This window comes from Natator depressus, chromosome 1 (genome assembly GCF_965152275.1).
Source record: "Natator depressus isolate rNatDep1 chromosome 1, rNatDep2.hap1, whole genome shotgun sequence".
NCBI lineage: Eukaryota > Metazoa > Chordata > Testudines > Cheloniidae > Natator > Natator depressus.
Window position 1 is genome coordinate 289,409,830 of NC_134234.1, and position 13,087 is coordinate 289,422,916.

At 40.9% G+C, this 13,087-nt stretch overlaps 1 protein-coding gene across 1 annotated transcript in view; it reads right to left on the bottom strand.

Moving 5' to 3' along the window:
* SLC16A7 (solute carrier family 16 member 7) overlaps nucleotides 1-13,087 on the bottom strand; it is a 134,115-nt gene that overhangs the window by 57,000 nt on the left and 64,028 nt on the right. The window contains exon 2 of the mRNA XM_074942150.1: nucleotides 1,672-1,910. Within this exon, the coding sequence (XP_074798251.1) occupies nucleotides 1,672-1,885 (214 nt within the window). The 5' untranslated portion in view covers nucleotides 1,886-1,910. The remainder of the gene's footprint in view (nucleotides 1-1,671; nucleotides 1,911-13,087) is intronic.

Genomic DNA, 13,087 nt, shown 5'->3' on the forward strand with positions numbered 1-13,087 from the left:
GCCCAGGACAGAAGGCACAGCTAAGAGGAAAGGGAAGCAAAAATAGCTTTAAGACACTTTTGCACCTCCCAGATTCTGCATGGAGCAGGGGCTAATACAGGAGCCTCTAGCCTTGCCCAGAATAGGCCTGGTACAAAGGACTATACTCTATCTCCTGTCCTAGCACTGCCCCTGAACATCCCAGGCCAGAGGCTGTGAGGTCTACATCTGTAAGGAAAAGGACTAGGAGCTTACTTTGTTAAACATGAAAATGTATGTCTCCAGCAATCACTTTTTAAGTTTATTGGGCCTGATATTACCATGCTGTATTACTATTCAGGTGTCACTTGTGAGAAATATGTGGGTGCTCTTTAATAATTATGAATACTATATCTTAATCTGCCTCTGGCCTATTTTTCAGGACAAATATATTTTGACTAAGTGTTTCCCAACAGAGAACCATCCTGAACATTCCAGACACGAAGGAGGAGATGTCTTATGATAGTCACCTATCAGCTTCCACTGTCATTAAATGACAATACCAGAATTACTGGCCCTGATAACCCTGAACTAGTCCCCTGGACAGCCTACAGTACCAGTTTGATTGGGAAGGCCAAGCCCACTAACACTTAAAGAAGCCTCCAAAAGAGTGAAGAAACCACTCAGGGTTTTAAAACACACTCTCCAGGGTGTAGAGAGAGATACTCAGACAGAGCAACCCACAGGGGTGCCATTATGGGATGGTAGTACTTTAGATAAGATAGGCATGTGTACAAGTTTTATTTTTAGTCCTTTTTTTCCTAATGTATAAATTATCTTTTCTAATCTTAAATACAGTTATTTGTTTGTTTTCAAGAACATGGTGTCTTGGAATATTTATTCACTGGCCATTCCATTCTCAAAGGGAGGAAATGGAGGTGCCGGAAACCCAGTAGGACTTGCAGGGTGATAAGCAGCTGGTATACATGGGGACTGCTCTGGATCTTGGTCTAAGAGTGGAATAATCATGAGATTCCATCCGAAACAGGTAAGGGCAAGAGGTCTAACACCTCAGGGGAAGTGCCCTCAGAGAGACCACAGGGGGGACAGAGGGCCAGCTAGCCTCATAAACTTGATATTAATATCAGAATTTTCTAAATTTAAGTGCAATCAACTAATGTTTGGTACTGGGAATGCTTTGAGGCCCTGAGCATCATTGGCAGATGAGAGCACTCAGCACCCCATTGTAGTGCTCAGCACCTGGCAATATCGAGCCCTACATTTGAACTAGATGAACCAACGAATCAGGTAGACTAAATTTTATTGCCCTCCTTTATGCGTATGGTTTTTAGTGTGATTAATTGATTGAGTGATTGATTTTTGGAGGTATTTTTGGCTACAAAGTGACAAAGTTGGAACCTTTTGTCCAGTTATGGACAAATATAGTAGAACAACTTTACCTTGGTTCCAGACCCAACCCTGACATATATTACTTTTTAGATTTAAGAAAGGATCAGGGGTTGGTGAAATAATTGGGTTCATGATGGAAACATAGATGCAACCTTAACTGTGGAGTAGATACAGCTATGCCATGATAAGTCAGGGTATGGTGAGTGAGTGTGTAAGCAGGCAACAGGAATTAACTTTATATTATTTAAGACTACACAAAACGCTAAAGAGCTATACCATTTGTTAGTTTCTCAAATGCCTTACCTCCTGCATACATAACAGCCAACATAATCGATGATATCCAAGCTATCTCACTATATGATGTGTGGAAGATCTCCTGAATTTCCTTGAAGAACACTGTGATGGCTTTTGGGAATGCATAGGAAAATCCAATGGAGATAAAAGCCCCAAAGACCACAACCCAGCCCCATCCTCCATCTGGGGGTGCGTATTGTGGTGCTGTTGTTGCTGGCGGCATTGTCAGGCTTTGTTTTCAAGCTAGGCTGTAAATGAAGAGTAGAAATAATGTTTCAAATAGCGTCCTTTTTGCTTTAGCACACTGAATTTAACAAATGCATATTATTGATAATAATGGCAACGGATTATAAATCATAATCACAATAGTGAACAAACTCCCAAATTGTACTAGAAGGCTTGGGATGATATAGCATGAATACTTGCCTTTAAACCCATGTCTACCCTAGAGGGAGAGGGGGGAATTACTTGGCAATAGTTAGTCAGAGAATCCCATTAAATACCTTGTAACTGTTACAGATTATTGATTCCAATCACTGAAGTTATATTTAGCAATTAATCACTTATAGAAAAGTGACATTTTGGGCCAGATTCTCAGCTGGTGGGAACTGACATAGCTCCAGTGTCTTAAGGATTTGTCCTTTTAATTCAAACACGGGTGTCAAAATATAAAGTAAATCTTGATTTCACCCCTATAGTAAATGATGGTAAAAAGTTGCAATCTACTGTTACTAAATGCCATTTCAATAACATCTACTCAAAGTTTACAAGCCTTTGGGAAATAATACCAAGTAACAAATTGCCAAAAATGCTTTTATTAAATTGAACACTATTTGAAATCTCCTTCACTTTTACTATATGAAAATGGGTTTTTTTAAGTTTCAAATCAGATTTAAATTCTCTGTGTATCCATCATAAAAGTTTTAAAAAGTTATGATTCTGTGACGTGTTTATTTTTGAAGTTTTCAGACAGGTTTGTTGGCATACTTTGATGTATGCTGCAACTTATAAGAATACAGTTCTTCTTTCAGATGCACATTACAGAACTTGACTGTAATACTTTGCTTTTCTTACATACACAGAATTCCTACTGATGTCAAAGAGCGTTCTGAACATGTATAGGTGGCAGAGTCTTAAAGTCAATTGCTGTGAGGATATCAGAGCAAAGTTTTTCACCAAGAGAATAAAATGTCTCAAACTTTTAACAACTAATAATTTTCTTTTGTAGAAAGCTTCAGGAGTCAAATCTTACAGATATATCACTTCATGTTCCTCTTATGGGAGGGATAACAGGTGCAACCAGCAAACACTATGGAGCCCAAGAATTAATGGACAAATCAAATCAACCCCCTGTCTAATTAAGGTTTATACTTTGCTCATCTGGTATCTGAACACTAAGACCATCCACATCCTGCTTAGAAATCAACTTGTGTCAGTGGAGAACATGTTGGATAGAGTGTCTGCTTCCCAGTCCTGCTATCCTCCCACCAGGCATCTCCCGACCCTAAAAACATAGAGCACCAGTCATTCAGCGTTTACCTCTGTGCATTTCCAGAACATGTAGAGAGCATGCAATAAAGCTTCCACCCTCCCCTTCTGTTCCTTTTTTTGGGCATTTCAGCTCTGTTTTAAGCTCAAGTGATCATCTCTATACCACCAACCAAAGTTACGGACTCAGAACTATGTGTAGGTTTCCATTATGCATACTTTTGCCAGTGGATCTCCATGTGATTTTTTTCCATGCCACTTAAAGACTGCTCAGATTTCTCATAGCAAATTGTATCAGTGGTGGCAGTGATATGATTACCTTTAGCAAAAAGTAAAAAATGAATTGTGTTAGCTTAAATTAATCTCTCTGCAGTATGCTTTGAGTACACCCATAGTAAAGTGCACATAGCAATGCATACAGTATATGTTAGAAAAAAAACATAGGGTTGTCTTTAAGATTACCTATTACCAGCCTAGCCCATACATAAAGTCACAGCACTCCAAGATTCTCCAAGATGATTGTAAACATCACCTCTGTAATAACAGACCTCTACGAGCTAAATCAAACAAAAATATATTTGGCTCCTATGCAAAGTTGGAAAATCCCAAATAATTTGGCTTTTGCATCACATCAGACATGCCTGGTTTTGGCAGGAATAGGTATCTGTTACAAACATACAGCACATAATATACACAAAGTACAAGACAAGACCTTGGACCTTATTCTGATCTTACTTATCCTGTTTTACTTTCATGTGACTCCATTGAGTTACACTGGGGTGAGAGGAGAATCAGGTCCTTTATTTGAAAGAAATAAAGAATCTGGACAATGGGGACAAAGAGTTTTTTCTAACCTCATAGATTGCTAGTTGAGGTTTAACTTCAGCAAAACACTTACATCTATGATTAAGTGCCTTGTTGAATCAGGGTCTGAAATGCTAAAATAAAAAATAAATAAGTAAAAAAAAATTCTCCTGGCCATCCAGAAGACATGCTAATTTATTAATCCCACTTCTAAGCATCCAGAAAACAAACTCAGTTTAGCATTAAATACACTACTTCATTCCTATAGGTAGACCAACTGAGGGTGTACTACAGGGTAATTGCGGAGATTCCTACCTGCCACTGATCACAATTTCCTTCCTCTGCTGACAAACTTTTTGGACAGATCCTACAAATACACATTAAAAAAATTCAGACATGAATCTATTTTCCTATATTTCATCAGTTTGAACTGAAGATATTTCAGATTAATGTATCAACATTTTATCCCCACTAAAATTAGACCAATGCAGTCTATACACCATCAACTTTTAAGTCCATAATGTAACACAATTTAAAGTGATAAACTGAGTAAGTCCTCCATTTAAAAAAAATAAAATATACCTGTTTAAAGATCACTACCATCACATCACTGAGAAAAAGTTGAACAAATATAGTTTTCGTACCCTACAAAAACATAAACCCCCAGGAAATTCATCCATTGCATAGGCTTTTCCACCAGGTGTTGGGCTGGCTCTGCCTGTTCTTTGCCCCTATGGACCAGGACCCTATTGTGCTAAGCACAGTTATCTAGATTTCATTTTGCTCACTGGAATCTAATTTCTAGCCACTAAGAAAATCAACTGGGCAAAAGTTCAGTCCATCTCTGTGGATGGTTCAATGTCAAAGGTTAGTGCCAATGAAAGCCACTGAAAGAAAGAAAGAAAGAAAGAAAGAAAGAAAGAAAGAAAGAAAGAAAGAAAGAAAGAAAGAAAGAGAAAATATTGCAGTAACGAGGACAAATTAAGACCAATAACTAGAGAAAAATAATGCATCTTGATATCATGCACTTCAGCTTTCGGTCAGTCATGACCAACGTGTTCAGATTGTTCTTCTCCCAGTACTTTATTAATATTCTGCAGTTGCCCACTGCCAAAATGAACCATCAACAGCTTGTCAAGAAATATTTTGAAAAGGTTTGTCTTTCTCATGTTTACAGAGACTCTACTTTTATGGTGAGTTGCAGTTTTGCTTTCATGTGTATCTAACAGTAAATGTTTTTAAGTTTGGGAGGTTTTTTTAAACCAAAGTAGGCTTGCAACTTCTTTGTGCTTGATTAGGTAGCCATTCATCTGTGGTGGAAAGAAGTTGGGACATGAAAAATCTGCCCTTAATTAAGGTACAATAACATTAATACTTGGCATGTGTCCAGTGCATTCCAAACCTGTAGGATGAGCCAAGGATAAGAAAGGGCTTTGCAAAAATGTGTGCATTAAGCTTCACAATGCCTTGTGAAGCCGTTAAGCATTATTATCCCTTTTACAGATGGGGAAACTAATGTACAGAGAGGATAAACAACTTGCCAAAGTCTCACAGTAAATCAGTGACAGAGTAGGAATAAGGATCATTGTCTAAGTGAAGTATGTGGTAAGGGTGCAGTTTTCATAAGCACCTACATAATTTAGGAGAGTAAATCCCATTGATTTGTACAGGGGTCTGCTGGCATGGATTAAATTGTAGAATTGGGACCCAAGTCAAAAAGAAATTTTAGGTTTAGTGATTTGAATAATCTAATGATATACCTTAATCCCAAACTCGTTCATTACTAGGCATGTCTACCACATTTAAAATCAGTGGCTTGCTAGTTGCACCAGTCCAAAAGAATTGACTGCACAGGAATTACACTTTCTGCAATACAGAGGAAAATGGTCTTGTTTAAACTCTGCAGAAAGTACAGTTTTCTAATATTTTTATAAACTGTTTTTTATTGGGCTTTGGGTAAAATTCTTGTTATGGCAGGAGACACCAGATAGCATGGTCAGGCATACTTGTACACGTTCTTTATATTACCCTGTGAACACTGTTCAGTCTTTGAAGAAATGTTGTATTCTTGTTAGTTTTGTGATGAAGGTTCTTTGGAGGGAGGCTGCTGCAAGCAGCAGGAGAATTTGCGCTCTGTCCTAATCTTTATAAATACAGCCAATTCTAGGGGCAGTTACTCAGGGCACTGGGCATTGCAGTGTATTTTGGCAAAGATGCCTCAAAGAAGATAATTGCTTGTGTAACCCACACACCTTCTGGGTGCGGTGTTCTGTCCCATCTAGTGGCAGTGAGACCACTTAGAGAGAGAGACAAAATGAGTTTTCTCTACAGCATTAGCTAGCAGCCAGTTGGCTTCTAGCTCATGCAGTAGCAGCTCATGCAATAAGCTCTAAAAGCCTCAGGTTCAGTCCTGCCCAACAGCTGGGGTCTGTCAGCATTACAAGTGACAGCTTATCCAGGATTTCAACTGCAAAATCTCTGACACTCAGGACGTGCTTCCTCAGCTAGGGGAAGTACTTAATCCACAAACAGGGGTGAAAGTGGGTTAGTACGGTGTACTAGTAAGAAGCTGGTACCAGCCCGTACACAGCTGATGTTAAAGTTCTGTTATGGCAAAGGACCTTCCTTAAAGCACTGCCACGGCAGCACTTTAACACCGCTGCCCCTTTTGCTCCCCACCCCACCCTTGTCAGTAGCCCTGCCGATAGGGACCCTACCGGAAGGGCCACCAACAGCAGGGGGCAAAAGGGGTAGCTGCCCTGGGGCCGGCGATTTAAGGTCCCAGCTTCGATCCTGCCCGCCGACAACCAGGGTCTGTTGGCGTTACACTTGCATGCAGTTTGACCACTTCTTTTTAAGGACTAAGGTATATAATGTAAATGAAACAAGTTACACTAAAAAAAAATACCCAGACTTTGCTTAAATGATTTTCTCTTGAACGGGAAATGAATTTGGAAGGTACCAAATTATGGCTGACTGTATTATACCCATCTGTGTTTTCTAATAGTAAAAATACTCTTCCTTCCAATAGGTAATAGCATAACATATTGTAAGGATGAAGTGTTATACTAAAGGTGCTTTAAGTATAGAAATATACTTTGCTGAAGAAGAGCAAGGAAGGAATATAACAGGGGTCGGCAACCTTTCAGAAGTAATGTGCCGAGTCTTCATTTATTCACTCTAATTTAAGGTTTCGCATTCCAGTTTTTAGAAGGTCTCTTTCTATAAGTCTATAATATATAACTAAACTATTGTTGTATGTAAAGTAAATAAGGTTTTTAAAATGTTTAAGAAGCTTCATTTAAAATTAAATTAAAATGCAGAGCCCCCCGGACCAGTGGCCAGAACCCGGGCAGTGTGAGTGCCACTGAAAATCAGCTCACGTGCCGCCTTTGGTACGCATGCCATAGGTTGCCTACCCCTGGAATATAAAATACTTTTTCTTGAAGACATGATGGAGAGATTTCAGAGTAACAGCCGTGTTAGTCTGTATTCGCAAAAAGAAAAGGAGTACTCGTGGCACCTTAGAGACTAACTCACGAAAGCTAGCTCACGAAAGCTTATGCTCAAATAAATTGGTTAGTCTTTAAGGTGCCACAAGTACTCCTTTTCTTTTCATGATGGAGAGAATGATTGTACACATATTAAATAAAGAGGCACCCAGCCCACACTGTGGACACCCATAGGCCATTTGTTTTATGCAACATATATGGTAATAGACTGCTCACTCCAGTGCAATAACTATACAAATATGCCCCAGCAGGCTTTGTAGTTAAATAAGACCCCCACACACATCCACTCAAAACAGGTATAATAATAAAGGTTCTCTGCTCTGCAGCCCAACCCCTCTACAAATGAGTGTGAGAAAGATGAGCTATGTCTCATGCCTAGAGTGTTAACAAAGTCAAGCTCCAGCAGACCAATGGTGGGGGGAGGGAAAGGGGGACAAGTTCCAAGGCCAAAAAACTTCTGCTTAAAGAGCTTGTCTGTTTGATGCTGGGATGTGCTGATGCTGAGTTCCAGCACACATGGAATGTAAGGGAAGAACCCCGTTCAGTGAGCTAAACAACAATAATTTCAGATGTAAATCCTCATGTCACTGGGAATATTGGATGAATGCACTTAGGGTGAAATTCACCCATGTTCAGGGACCAACACAAGGCCTAGGTATCACCCTATTCCCCATTTAATATTTCAAAATAGGGTTTATGTGAGTTAAGTGATGCCTAGGCTTTACACTTGCCTTATGCACATGGGTGAAGTTCACCAGAGAGCATGATTCAAATGCCACTTACATCAGTGTAAGGCCCCGATTCAGAAAAGCACTTAATCGCATATTTAACTTTAAGCATGTGCTTAAGTCCATCCTGTGATGTGTCAGTCCATATTCTTTATGAAAATATGCTTATGATATGAATATGACATAACTGAGATATACTTTATGCAAGATGGCTCATGTGAGATATCATTGGAAAGGTTATGATTTACTGAATGTGATTATCCAATTTGTATGCCTGTATCATTTCTGTATCTGAAGTTAGGAATATTGACTATGTATCTGTATTTCAACTATGTTACTTTGGGTGATGCCCACTGCTAACACTTCAGGTACAACAATGGAAAAGCCAGACAGGGAGAATAGCCCATCAACAAGGACAATAGACTGTGAAAAGCTTGGCCTTCCTGTAGACGCTCCATACTGCAACTGACTCATGGACGCTGTGATCCTACAGAGTCAGGTGGTCTTATCATCTGATGCTAAAACATTACCTGGGACTTCTTGTAACTGTCCACCGTAAGGGAAGGGGGGGGGAGTCAAGTTTGGGAAACAAAGGATTCCCACCTTATGTAAATCCTATTTAAGGGTGGGGAGGAAGGCAAACAGGACTCCTCCTCTCCATGGCTGTCTACCCAAGAAGAAAGTCTGCAAAAGCCATCTGAAGGGAAGGCAATGGAGGAGTCCAGACTGAAAAGGAATATAACTGGAACTCTGAACCACAGAAACTTTGCAACCTGCCTGCAACAATATCTAGGGTTAGAAAAACTATTGGTAACCAATTTCTTTAGTGAAACTAGCTTAGTTTGCATGTTTGATTTCATTTGCTTAGTAATCTGCTTTGTTCTGTTCGTTACCCCTTTTACCTCTTAAAATCTGTCCTTTATAGTTAATAAAATTTGTTTTGTTAATTATTAAACCCAGTTTCTGTAATTTCTAACTGGGGATGAGGGCAAGAAGTGTGCACACCTCTCTCCACATTGAGGGAGTGGACACATTTTATAATCTATCTTTGGGTCTGCACTCCAAAGGAGGTGGACATCTGAGTGCTGGAGCAAGTCCCTTAAACTGAGTCTTCTCAGAGCTGATCTGCAGCTGGGTGTGGCCCTGCCTGTATGTATGTGTTAGAGGAGGCTTCAATAGCCTGGCTCAACAAGACAGGTAAAAGGGGGCCCATACTGGCAGAACAGGTAGACTCAGTGGTATCTCAGCACATCAGGTGGCTTCCCAAGGGGTCCAACCTGTCACACATCCCTTTTCAGCAGCTCATACAAGCAAGTGCTTATGTGCTTAGCAGTACTGAGGCCAAATCTGAAGCAGCTTTTTAGAAATCAGTATTGTTACACCAGTGTAAATAGGGTTGTCAGGCATCTGGTTTTCGATCAGAATGCGAGGTTGAAAAGGGACCCTGGCAGTTCTGGTTAGCACTGCTGACCAGGCCATTAAAAGTCCAGTCAGTGGCGCAGAAGGGCTAATGCAAGCTCCCTGCCTGCCTCAGCTCTGCGCAGCTCCTGTAAGTGATGGCATGTTTCTCTGGCTCCTAGGTGCAGGGGCGGCCAGGGAGGTTCCGTGCACTGCCCCCACCTCAAGCACTGGCTCAGGAGCTCCCATTGGCCGGGAACTGCAGCCAATGGGAGCTGCAGGGGTGGCGCCTGCGAGTGAGAGCATGTGGGGAGCCCTCTGGCCACCCCTGTGCCTAGGGGCCACAGGAACATACTGGCCACTTACGGGAGCCACATAATATAAGTGCTGCCTGGAGCCCACACCCCGAACCCTCTCCCACACTCCAACCCCCTATCCCAGGTCAGAACCCCCTTCTGCACCCAAACTCCCTCCTAGAGCCCACACACGTATCCCCTCCCACACCCCAACCCTTTGCTCCAGCCTGAGCCCCTTCCTGTACCACAACCCCCACCCTCCCCCCAGGCAGAGCTCTCACTCCTCCCCGCAGCCCAACCTCTGCCCCAGCCCGGAGCCACCTTCCACACTCCAAACCCCTCGGCCCAAGCCCTCAGCCCAGAGCCCCTTCCTGCACTCCAAAACCCTCATCCGCCACCCAACACCAGAGCCTGCACCCCCAGCCAGAGCCCTCACCCCCATACATACCCAAACCCCTGTCCCAGCCCTGAGCCCCCTCCCACACCCCAAACCCCTCATCCCTGGCCCCATCCCAGAGCCTGCACCCCTAGCTGGAGCCCTCACCCTCCTCCTCTGCACCCCAATTCCCTGCCCCAGCCTTGAGCCTCCTTCTGCACCCTAAAACCCTCATTTCTAGCCCTACCCCGGAGCCCGCACCCCAAACACCTGCCCCAATCTGGTGAAAATGAGTGAGTGAGTAAGAGTAAGACCAGTGGCCAGGACCCGGGCAGTGTGAGTTCCACTGAAAATCATCTCGCATGCCACCTTTGGCACACGTGCCATAGGTTGCCTACCCCTGGTCTACACCAACCCTATAATATTATACTGCATTCAGGATTGGGGCTGTATTGTGCTAAGTGCAATACAAACATATATGAAGACATGGTGCTTGCCATGAAGTGTCAGCAACTCCATTTAAATTACCTCAAGAAAGTCATCCTGTAGACTATCTGTAGCCTTAAACATGCAACACCACAGCCAAGTCAGAGTGCGTGTATCTAAATGAAATGTAACTGGTTAAATCTGAAGAATTAATCAGTTTTGGCAATAAAAGTGATCGAGTCTGGTGCCAGCCCTTTGCTAAAATTAATCACTCTACTGGTTCTTCTGTTAAGTTTCACTTTTCCCTCTAGCCTTTGGAAAAATTCAAACCAGCCAGCCTTTCCACAACGCTTGCTTTAGTAAGGTCAGTGAACCCACATTTTACAGTTCAAACTGGAGGCTGTATGCACTGCAAGGATACTGATCCACTTAGTCTATTTTTAACCATTTACTGATAGTGGGGGAAACAAGTAGAAATGGTAAGAACTTCTAAAGTGGTAGAAACTTTCTAAGTGTGCCCTGGAAAAACCTACTGAACTATTTGCCTTCCAATAAAAGGAATTGACATTAATGATAGATTACACAGAAAAGAAGGCAAGTAGTAAGGGTTTAAAGAAACAGTGAAAAAAAAACTTGTATAGAAACTTACAAAAGGAGAAAGTAGGCTTGAAAAATAAATTACCTGAGAGTTACCTAAACTAAGGGGGTGGGGGTGGAGAGGGGAGGAAGCCTTTCAGTCATATGTGTTCAGTCTGAACAGAACAAAATTCAAGTGACATTGATCAGAAGAGAAAAATTGTCTGAATTGTGTATATTTCATAAGATCAGAGAAATATAAGAGAGTGAGCCCATTTATTGATATGAAAACTAGAATTAAAATGACACAGATAATTTGAGCTGAAAAATCAAACCAATATAAATCGCCAGGAGAGGACAAATATGTTGTTCCCTTTACCAGTAAAGGTTACACTATGAACTAGTGAATTCAAAACACATTGAGGTAATCTGAGAATTACAATACTATATTATTACAGTAAATAGAATGGGTATTTCAGCCATATGTCTTGACTTGATATTAGTGGAGGTAGGAAATATTACTTACATTAAAAAAGGATGAGAGAACTGAACTGATGTGGCCTCAGAATCATAAAAAATATTAAAACTCCAACACATTTTATTTCAGAAGTGGGAGATGTTTGGCTCAAACAGAATGTTTTCTCAAGATAAAGGCCAGTTAATATAATATCTGTTTATGACATGTTGCCATTTTTAAAAATCTTCTGCCTTTAAAAATCTTTAAAAATGGCAACATGTCATAAACAGATATTAGTGCGAAGTATGCCAGCCACATAACAACACCACAGTGGACTTGTTGTTTATGTCCAGCCCATTTAATTTTTAATCTCTGTCATGTCTGTACTTATGTTTCAATATTTCTTAACTGAGTTATATCAGTGGTAAAGAACTGACTTTCGTTTGCATGGTGTGTTACCTGGAACTGGTAGCTGAATAAAAGAACATTTAAGTATATGCAAAAATGTTTGTTTTTCTATCTGAACCATGACAATAAAAGAATTCACTTGAAGTATGCACCAAAACTAACATAATTTGGGGGCAATGACAAGGCTTTAGCATAAACAAATACAAGGAAGGAAGAACTTAGGATTGTGTTTGACTTCCATAGGAGGGGAGAGGATGTTTAATTACAAACTTACTATGTACTTTGTCCAAGTGTTAATGAGCTGACGCAGTGATATATATATACAAACTAACTTTAAAGGACAAGATGGTTTAATCAAATGCTAATGTGTATTTTGCCACCCATTGTAAAAAACTGGACCTGAAGAGATCAAAAATCCCCCTTTTCTTTAATGGAGGAAGTTTTTACTAACACAGGACACATCCTCCTATGAGCATATCATGTTGCTGTATCTCTCACAGTCATGGAGAGGCCTGACATTTCTACAATGGTACAGACAAGATAATCTTTGGATATTCTGTAACAAAGTTTAGAGCCTATGTAAAGATTCGTTTCTCATTATTTATGTAGGCACGTATCAATTTACATTCCTTTTCTATTTTTTCTCTTTTTTTTCTGTAACTTGCTATAGCCTCAAGGGATGCAGAGGAAAGTGATACAGAGAAAGTCTACATGCCATGCTAAGGTTGTGGTCTTCCTCTAAAGCAGTGCCACTGAATAGCTAAGGAGCCCAAGAAGGTCCAGACCAACCCACTAAAGTGTGCAAGGGGAATGTTATATAATTCCAGGGTGGGGACCCTCCCAGGCCAATTCACATGCACTGAACACAATAAATGTTTAGGGTGTGGTGGAGAATCTGGGCTTTAACCCCAAATCTTAAGGAAACATGCATTTAAATTATTTACTTCCCTGAATCC